Source organism: Triticum aestivum, chromosome 4B (assembly GCF_018294505.1).
Source record: "Triticum aestivum cultivar Chinese Spring chromosome 4B, IWGSC CS RefSeq v2.1, whole genome shotgun sequence".
NCBI classification, from domain to species: Eukaryota; Viridiplantae; Streptophyta; class Magnoliopsida; order Poales; family Poaceae; genus Triticum; species Triticum aestivum.
The window spans coordinates 80,334,513-80,345,138 of record NC_057804.1 but is presented as its reverse complement, the minus strand read 5'-3'; the positions used below and the strand labels follow the sequence as shown (position 1 = coordinate 80,345,138).

The 10,626-nt window shown below is 46.0% G+C and overlaps 1 protein-coding gene and 1 pseudogene across 1 annotated transcript; one reads left to right on the top strand and one right to left on the bottom strand.

Annotated features, from left to right (window-relative positions):
- Positions 1-348: 348 nt before the first annotated feature.
- LOC123091138 (uncharacterized) lies at positions 349-1,904 on the top strand. The gene is made up of 5 exons (XM_044512542.1): positions 349-522; positions 649-1,034; positions 1,104-1,165; positions 1,253-1,342; positions 1,464-1,904. Exons 2-5 carry the CDS (start codon positions 738-740, stop codon positions 1,507-1,509), a joined length of 495 nt encoding a protein of 164 aa, XP_044368477.1. The 5' UTR covers positions 349-522; positions 649-737; the 3' UTR covers positions 1,510-1,904.
- A 622-nt stretch (positions 1,905-2,526) lies between these two features.
- LOC123094499 (probable NAD kinase 2, chloroplastic) lies at positions 2,527-6,401 on the bottom strand (annotated as a pseudogene).
- Between the last annotated feature and the right edge of the window lie 4,225 nt (positions 6,402-10,626).

Here is a 10,626-nt window from a genome sequence, read left to right as displayed (position 1 = left end):
CTTTAGTGCGCCTAATCCAATGATTTCCATGGTGATGGTGTGTATGTACATGGAAGGACGTGCTCATGGGAATCGATACACTCCTGCTAGCTACGTGTATGATTTTGGGAGCTTTGCTCCTACTTTTATAACACTACTCATCTGTATATACTTTATTTACTTCTCATTACCCGAATTGGATTGGTATAGAGTGCCTGCTTTGGCCTAAAAACCACGGCATGATTCTTGTTTGATTGATAACCTGGAGCAACAGAATATAGATTTATTCAGATTCTGAAACTATATACTGTATATTCCAAACATTTCAAATAATTTTGCAACCAAAGAGTAGATGATGAACTCTAACTTTTGATGCACTTCTATTGGACTATTTGCTACAACGTTCCTTCGGTGTACAAAACCAATAGGCATGTATCAACCAATAGGCATGTATCACATTGGTTGCTCAATGTTACAGCGTTCAAAATGGCGTCACCCCCCAACCTTGCTGACACAAAAGAGGATCCCAAGCCAGATGATGAGGTAACTAATTAGTTTTCACACATTTGGTTAATCTAACCTCATGTTTGGACCAACTTCCTTGAGAAAAATGAGAAACCCAAGTCAGATAATGAGGGATTATTAATTGCATTTCCCATTGAGCTGCAGGAAAAATCTGAGCAGAAGAAACGAATGGACCTGTACAATGGTCTGATCACCGCGGGCCTGACCACCTTCGTTGGAAGGACGGCCTTGAGATGTTAGATAGATTGAACAAGAACGACGCCAGACTAACACCTTTTGCTGCAGTATACTTTTGTGCTGCTGTTACGGCGATGATTCTGGGAATGGTCGCTTGCAAGTTCCCCATGTCAGCACCATACTCGATGAGCATCGCTGGCCATGGAGCATTCCACGCATTGCTGTTCATGTTGCTGGGACTTCACTTCGACACCTATATCTATCATGCAAGTGCTTTTTTGGCTATTGGGTGTGCTTGTGTTGGAGGTTTGCTGCTTCTTGTGTACTGGGGCTGTAGTACTGAGGATCCCATGGTAATAAACTGAGATAGCTCAAATCATTTGAACCAATTTCTTCTACGAGTCTAACCATTATATATGCAGGTTATCTCCTTCTGTGTCAAGCACGCCAAATCGGCAGGTTCATGGATATGCTCATTTATTTGGTGGGCTCTTGATCTGTCTATTTATTATTGTTTGCAGCTCTTGCTTGCTTTATTATTTTCCAACAGTTTTATTGACAATTTTGTCAGCTCCTCGTGGGGAAAGCTAGTCAACAAACTACAAAGCTATAGGACCCGGGACCCTGCCAATGAAACTACAAAACAGGAAGGAACCGAGAGGTCGGTAAAATCATCTCGGTCTATGGTTGGCTGTTGTTCTCTTTATTGTTTATTTACAAAAGATTTTGGATAATTTTGCATCTTCTGTTCCTTGGCATCTGATTAAGTTTGTATTGAACAGCATGCAGAAGCTGCTGATTAAGGATGGTGTGCCACCCGATGTCTGACCTCATAGATCCACTTAAAGATGCAGCGTGGGAGATAATTCAAACAGTGGGCAGGAGTGTTAATACAGTTCTAGCCCGGTTTGCAGGCCGTGAGTGGGCTCAATGAGCTCTGTAATAGTTTTCCTCTTTTAGCTTTGTTTGGTGGCAACGTTCAGGAAGGAATGGCAGATCGGCCGGCTTGTAGCTGGAACACGGAACAGAGGTGTGGGTGGATGGGTGGTTCCTCTGATAATATACACTATAGTTCGTCTTGATTCCTTCGATCTGGTGCTCCCAACCCCAGCTAGATACTCTTATCATTGATCTGCTGATATTCTTCGTCAATAACGATTTGAAGCAAGTGTAAGCACCCTGATTAACTTCTAGATCAGGATTCTGAATCTTCCTCTGTGAACCAAGTCCGTGTTTTTTTTTTTGCTGTGCATTTTTCCACTTCAGTTTTGCTAGAATTCCTAAATCAGGATGGATGATGTTCCATAGGATGTACTCCTATTTGGGTATTTATCACTCGTGGCAATGCTGCAATAATCTCACATGATTACCATTCTTGACTGCTTGACTTGACAGAAAGCTGCACCCCCTTCATTTTACATTACATATGATACTGTTGACTGTTCAGGAATAGCAATTGAAAGTGCATTGTTCATCTTCACAGAGGAGACTGAATCGATATCTCTGTGGTAAATCACTAGAGTATGTGTGACATCTTGATCCTTCAAATAGAATCTTCACATAGTAATGCTAAGTTTTCCCCTCGAAGAAGGCTCCTGTAATACATAGATAACACTGATAGTCCACAGCTGCTCAGCTCCTGGCATACTCGTTTCCCCCTCGAAGAAGGCCATATACTGTTGATTTAAAAAGCAGATAATTACAAACACTATCGGTGTTACCATCATCTGCTGTCAAGTCAAAAAGTCAGCATGTCTTCTGTAACATTACAGATGCTACAGAAAAGATCATCTATCTTCTAACAGAAGGAGGTTATCTATGTGTGTGTACAGGAACATGCTAGGGTTCTAGTGTGTGTGTCTAGGGGTGTCTAGAGCGCCTTCTCGTCCAGCCTCTCATTCCAGTTCAGGCACCTGATCAAGCTGCGGAACCAGTTGCCGGTTTGGTCCGATTTGTTGACTGTCGGGAGCGGGTGCTCGCTCATGGATATATGAAGAGAGTCTCCTCGCAACAGCTGCTGCTGCCTTTTGCCGTCGAAGGACACCCACACATTGCTTCTCCCGTCATCCGGGATCTGGTAAAAATCACAAAGTCAGCAGCAGAGCAAGCCTGTGGTATTGTAGGGTAACAAGGCCAGGGATATTCTTGAGACATAAGAAATTAAAAATGCCAAGCACTTAACAGGATGAGGTACTGACATAAGATTATATGAGAATATTAGGCATCTCTTTCACCATCCATCTATTGGAGGATTTCCGTACGTTTAGTTCAAGCCGTGCGGAATCAGGAAGGATGACAGGTTTAAATGACAGCGAGTATGGGCAGATTGGAGTGAACAGCATACATGGGACATTTGGATGTACCTGGACTGCAAAATCACAATGATCACAGTAAATAACTTGTTCTTTTCACTTGATATAACGAAGTACGCATGGGAAAAAGAACGAACTGATCGGCAAGAAAGAAAATTTTACTAAACACACAAGTAATGCAATTGCGGTGCTCAAAAGATAAAAGCAGACGTGACACAATGCATTTAAACGAAGCACTCCACCAGCAAAGCAGACAAACATGACATAGCATCAGTTTCCGTTATTCAGCCTTGAGGTATGCGTTGCCCCCAAGATTTAAAATACAAGATCTTAACTGCAGCAGGTAGATTGAATCTTGCTCACAGGCAACGGGGGAAGACTTTGTATTATGACTGAAGTAGATGGTGTATATACAAACTGAATGCGCTAGTGAAGCTTGTGAGAAGCGTTTGTATTTTAAGCTTTGTCAAAAGGAACCACTTAACAATTCCGCAGTGGAAATCAAGGACAAGGAGCTTTCCAGATGTTCATCAGCCTGGCTTCCTTGAAACAGGTACAGGATGCATGACAGATAGTAGTTTTATTCACATAACCAAATTTCTGTCGTAAATGTAAAATTATATCCATATGCTGCAGAAGTGAGAAATAACATGTCACATGGATGAAAATATAGCACAAGAAACATGCATTATGTGAATATGGAAAATGCTTTTGTACATGCATAATTTAAGTTAATGCTTTCTTCCTAGTAATATAACTTGCAAAAATTAACCTACCATTGAACCCCCTGCTGCAGTAGAGTATGCTGTGCTGCCAGTTGGTGTTGCTACTATCATACCATCTCCTTGAACCTATATACATTCCCATTAATTCAAAGAAGTTGAAGTTACAGTGGGTACATAGTAGTACAACAATCCTGAACATCTAAGTAAATACAAGCATCAAACAGTAATATAATCTCCAGGACTACAAGACCAAGCGTACCAAGCAGACTCAGCTACACTATTATGTGACTATTGCAATAACCGTTTCTTTCGGGCACCAAGTGATAAAAGTATCAAACGATGAAGGACAGTTCAGTTTGGAGAAATTTTGAAACATAAGTGACCACTGGCTAAACTTTTCTAGCATGCATAATACAGAATTTGGAGGTGCCACCCATGAAAATTGAGTTAATTCTATATTTGGAGAAATATAGACAAAGGGCAATGATGCATAGTTACCCAGGAAAAAGGCACAAATAGAGACATCTAGTTCCTAAGACGTTATACAGATCTTACATTATGTGAAGTCAGAAATCCAAGAGATCCAAGATTGAATGCGACAACAGGTGGTACAGAGGTTCTAAATAAGTTTGATGCGTGCAATATGACCCCGCCACCACCCAAGCATGTGACAAAATCATGATTTTATCGAATACAGAAGGTAAGTCTCTGAACATCAAGCATTAACTTGCAAGCACTAGCACTATATCTATAATTTTATTGCATACATAATTTGCATGCCGGAACTTTATTCTTTAAGATGACTAGAGTACATTTTGCTACTAGATACGAAAAAAAGGAAAGATGTATTGATATATGAATGATATGCAATAAATATATATGTACTAAAAAATGAAAGTGTGCATCCACCTCTTTAGCTTCTTCCATGAGCTCATCACTTAATTTCTTCAACAGTAAGACAGTCTTTGGAGGAGTTCTCCACATAAACGTCTGTTGTTGGGTGCTAGGATGAGTAAAAGCTAAAGATGATTCTGTTATTTTTTTCTCTAGTACAAGAGAATCCATCTGTACGTACTAGAAACATCTCAGCTTTTCTTCTTGACTGAACTCTGACAACACCAGTTGCGGTGGCACAAATACTTCCATCAATTGTATTTGATGGGTACCTCTCAAGATAAGAACCACCATTCCTTTCAGATGGTTCTTGTGATCCAAGCTGAGCATTCCCATTGGGATTGCTGGCATGAGACATTTTCGGATCAATAGTTACGAGCGAAGCTGCACTTTCCTTTTCTTCAAGAGAAGTGGAGGTTCCATTGTTCGACGGTTTTCCATTAGTGATATTTAAGAAACCGATAGTATATAATCATTGTCAAATAATATCCCATTTGCGCTTTTCAGAACCATCATGTCTGCTGCTTCACAATCAATGGCTTCATTATGTTCAGCTCTGAGATTTTGTTTTCTCCCTGAGATCATCAAGCTACTCAATCATCTCCGGGAGTTCAGAACGATTTGGATAAATATTTTTTGCTTCTAAAGAAATTTGGCCATCTCCTTTCTAGAGAAAACATTGCAAGTAGGAAACTGTGCCTTAAGGGGACTAGTCTCCAGTTTAAAATCTGAAAGAAGTTCTGTCCTGCTGTCATGCATTTCACCTTGTTCAGTGCTTTGACCACTGGGAAGAGTATTAGTACCTTCCAGATTATCGCTTGTAATTTCTATGTCTATATCATGTGCTTCCCCAGCATCCACGGTTATATCAGATTCACTATTGCTGTATTGCACCATTTTCACTACCATTTGAGGAGGAACATTGGCCACTTGTGTGCTGTACTGTCAGATCATTCTTCAGTGCCTTACCATTCACAACTGATGAATACTTTTTGGTGGCCAGTCTCTCTGCATGAGTAGCATACTGCTTCCATCTGAGACCATTGCATACGTCCTACTAATCCCTTCCTTGCTATCAAGATAGATGGGCTTCTTCATTCCATCTGACACAAGCGCCGCGAATTGTTGAACCTGTTCGGTTGAAGAGCAGTCCCAATCTCAACTGGCCTGTTGACCACCTCTATCTTTCCGGATGATACAGCTTCGCTTCTGCTGAAAGGTATAAATCATCTTTAAACATCTTCCTCCCGGAGATCGACAATATTTCGGAATCCCTAGGCCAATAACCATGCAAGACCCTCCTCACTGACTTGCCCTCCCCTCCAAAATGCAACCTCCAACTCGTCTGTCGCCGAAACATCTGGCACAGTTGAGAAGTACACCGGAAACCAATTTGCTAAGAATGTTGGACAGGGATGACCATCAACCCTTGCGAAACCCGCATCATAACAGGCATTCTTCAACCTTTGCAGCCTCATCCAGATATCCAATCCTCAGGCCTCCATTCGGTACAAAGATAGCTAGCAAGTGCAACCTGCATGCTCTCCCAACACCGCTTCATATCACCACGGAACAGGGCCAGTGGCGGAATCCTATCCATCACGCGCTCGCGACACCTGACCGTCCTGCAAGCACCTCTGTCCTACCCTGATTCAGCAATAACAGCATGCAGCCAAGCACGGCAGCAACCTTGTCGTCCAGCACTGGCAGGTCCTCGGATCGCACATCATACCGCACAGGGCACTCGCCTGTCTCTGGGTCACAGAGCCGACATGACAGCATTTTCGAGCTGCTCTGCGGCAGTATGCCTCAATTTCTGCGATGTCGCCAGGCACTGGACCCACCCACAACAGCTAGGATAAGTCCCTCGTGTGAGAATTCTACAGCAAAGAATGTGACCCATCAGTCAGGAAGCAACACTACAATATCATCTGGAGCTATCGATGCAATCACACAAGCAACAAAGTTTCCACTTCATTTCTAGCTTCAAGCCAAGTGTTCGATCAAATGCCCACACAAACCATATACAGGCTAGAACCATATACATACAGAAAAGCATATGCCATCAGCCATCCGTCCCATAAATGGGTACAATTTGCATATCGAAGGTTCAAGAAGTAGAAGCCGCTAAGATCGCTAGACCAAGGGCGGCGCCCCGAGTCGCTTCCACGAACTGTTGGACGTAATGCTCGAGAACGGGGAGGGAGCCAACTATCCTGGGAATCGAGCAGGATCCGGGAACTGAAGGACGACGCCACGGCACGCCTCCGCCAGCGAGCGGCGGCGGCGGCCGGAACGGGAGCTCGGCGGGCCCGTGCCGCGCTGTCACGCCTGCAAATCAATCAGCAGCGGACCGAAGAAATGCAGTTCAGAGTTCTGAACCTGCAATCGCACGACCTGGCCAGCTGGGCGAGCCGGGCCCATAGTCAGGAGTGGGTGTGTGTGCGCCAGCTGTCGCGTGGCTTAGTTGTATGCGTGTGTTGACGGAACGAGCATCAAGTTCTAAGAGGCAACTTATTTGTAAGTTCTGGAAGTGAGCTAGCTTTGCTCCCAAGGCAGATGATCACTGCATCATAATCTCCTGCTCATGTTCGATAGTGGGAGAGATGGCGACCGCGGGCACCGTGCGCGGCGCGGCGGTGAGTGTGGGCTTCGGCGCGCGTAGCGAGCGCCCGTCGAGGAAGGAGGGCGACTCGGGCGATCCCGACGACACGAGATGGGAGGTCTCGTTTGCCCCAGATTTTCGATCCCGTCGCTCGATCTCATTCCGGCCAGGGATCCTGCTCCTCCGACACGAGGCGCTCCGTCTGGTGCTGCTCGACACCGGCGGGCGGACGGTGGATGCGCGGGCCCTCCGGGAAGGAGAGGGCGTGTACGACGGCGATGCTCTCTCCCTTCCATGTCACTTGGTCAGGGTTGGCCGGCGGCTTCCACAGCCATGCATGCCCCCGACTGCTCCTGGGTCCGGTTTGCATGGGTGTGGGGCATGGAGGCAGACCGCCTCTCGGTGCGCTCCACCTGGCAAGAGTGCGGGGGAGAGAGGGCCAGATCCATGGCCATCTGACCGCCATGAGGGACCCAGCGGTACTATTGGACACGGGGAGGATAAGAGGCCGCGAGCGGATCCCCCACCCCAAGGAGCGGGCGATTCGCATCTTCAACACCTCTTCTCCCACCTCTGGACCAGATCTAGGGTTTGTCCCATTCCACCTTCTGATTCATTTCGGTGGTGGCCAGGGAAGGTCGCCGGGGACGCGCGGTCCTTCGCACAGGTGGCGGGTCCTTCGAACAGGTGGCGGGCGGCTCGGTTGCGTCTCAAGCTGACAAGATGGCGGATCGGGGCGGCAGCAAGTTCGGGGGTCGCGAGGGCGCGGGCCGTGGCAACATCGGAGGGGGGCGTGCCCAGGCCCCATCCAACCAGGGGCGCAACCTGGTGTGGCAGCGCTCGAACCCCGCGCCGCCGCCCGGTGGTGCCAGATCTGGAGGTGCGGCGTCGGGGAGCAGATGGGATGCGGTGGCAAAGATGCAAGGCGGGGGCTCCGGGGACCAGTGGCCTACACACACGGGCAAGACGGCGGCGAAGGACAGAGATCTGGCTCCCCCACCAGCTCCGTCTGCTCCTGTCAGCAAAGGCGGGGAGGAGCGCTGCCTCAACTGCAACCTTCCAGGTCATTTTGCTCCTCGCTGTCCTACCATTCGATGTGAGAAATGCGGTAAACTTGGGCACATGGCGCAGTTATGTCAGATTCCTCAACCCTGGGAATGTGTTCCGTTCATGTGCGGTTTCCAGTCCCCTGGGCAGGGCTTCTTCTTCATCCCTGATTGTTGTGCGGATAAACAGGCCAATGAGAAAACTAATACTGTGGTGATTACCTTGGTGGAGGGTGTGGCATCTGTGAAAGAAATTGAGACTGAGTTCAATGGCTTCTTTGCTCAAAAACCTAAGAAATGGCGATGCACTGCACGCCAAATCAGCCCCACGCAGTTTGTGATGAGATTTCCTAATGCCCGTGAAGTTGAAAGAGCTTGCTGCTATGGTAGGAGACTTCCTATTCTGAATGATTCAGTTATTGTGTCTATTTCTCCTTGGTCTGCGTCAGTGGGTGCCAAAGTTGATCTACAGAAAGCTTGGGTTCGCGTTCGCAATGTCCCCTTGGAGAAACGATGTGTGCAACATGTTCCATATGCTGGGGCGCTGGTGGGGGTCACTTTGGAGGTGGATAAAGCTACTCTGCATAAACCTGAGTATGCTCATATACTTCTGGGGTGCAGGGAAGTGGATAAAATCCCACCGTCTGCTGAGGGAATGTTGGGAGAACAATTCTATGATTTCGACTCTGAAGTTGAACGTGTGGTGGTGGGTGCTCCTGGTGCGAGTCAGTATTCTATTCCTGTTGACAGTAGTTCTCCTTCTCTCCAGAAAAAGGCTAGATTTGATTTCCAGGCTTCTACATCTTACGAGCAAGGAGCGACAAGTGCTTCTGCTGCTGGGGATTCCTTTTGCCAGAACTATTCTGCTACCACTCGGCTGTCTGTCATTTCTGAGAATGAAGAGGAAGAAGAGAGTGATGAAGGAAATTATACCGAGCTCCTGATTCATACCATGGCTGAAGAGCATGAAGCTTTGAACTCATCTGGACAGAATGATGTGAGCACAGAGAGCAACCTGGGCAGGAATGATAATGTATCCTTGGATGGCTCACCCAAGCATGAGGAGAAGTTGAACACAGGTTCTTGGGCTTTGACTCCTATCCCTCCCTCACCTGCCTTTTGTGTTATGATGGAAAAGATGATGTGAGTGTTATTCCTCATTTGTCAGACTATGTGGCATGGCCTAATATGCCTCGGGTTGTTGAGCTGGAGGAGGGATCTAAGGAAGGTAGCGAGACTCGCAGTCTGTATACTGTTGAATCTCCTACTGGATCTCCTATCCATGAAAAGCTACATGTGTCATCTAGACTTGAGGGGCGTAATCAGTATCAAAAGCTCGCTAGGGTGGAGGAGAGGGCAACGGATCGCATGAAGAAGCGCAACTTTGAAGGTACTACCTCACCCCCTGTTGATAATCAATTCTCTGTCATGTCTGACACAGCCATCATGCTCCATGCCTCGCTTATGGGGGTTAATATACCTGATGATAATTTCAATATTGTTAATATCCTTCATGAACTTGAAATATCTAGGCAAGTGTTGCATGAGAAAGTAACTAGTCCTAGGGATATTACCATCAAAGATGGCTTAGGCAATGCTGCTCCTCTTTCTTTAACCTGGGATGATCAGAACATGGAAGATGATGCCCCATTTATTCCTGTTTATTCCAGGAGAAAAAAGAAAAAGTCCCCTAAGAAAGATAAAGTTGTGGTTTCGTCTCCTAACATCACAATTAGGCCCATGAATCGGAAACAGAAAAAAGAGCTGAGGGTAGGTCTACTCTGAATCCTAGTAGGCCTACCAAGGTGAGAGACAAACCTGGACGTTATAAATGATAGGGGTTTTTTGGAATTGTAAGGGGGCAGGAAAGGGTGGTATGGCTTCCTGCCTCACCGATATCATTAATACCAATAAAGTGGACTTCATTGGTTTGCAAGAGACCATGAAAAAGAATTATAAGCCCTCCTTTTTAGGAGATTTGACCCCCATTCGGATTTTAGATGGGAATGGATCCCATCGATTGGGAAGTCTGGTGGGATTCTATGTGGATTGAGACTAGATACACTTGAGGTTATAGGTGTTGTGAGTGGTAAATATATATTGCAGATCAATCTCTTTGACAAGGTTAAGAGATGTGAATGGGCTCTATTGGTGGTATATGGTGCAGCCCACAATGAAAATAAACCTGAATTTTTGGTTGAGTTATCCTCCTTCTGTCATAGGATTAAAACTCCTTATTTGGTGGGTGGTGATTTTAACATCATTAGACACTGTGGGGAAAAGAATAAAAAGACCCCTTTGTCCCATTTCTCGGATGTCTTTAATGCTGTCATCCATCTACTAGGCCCGAGGGAGATTTTCAT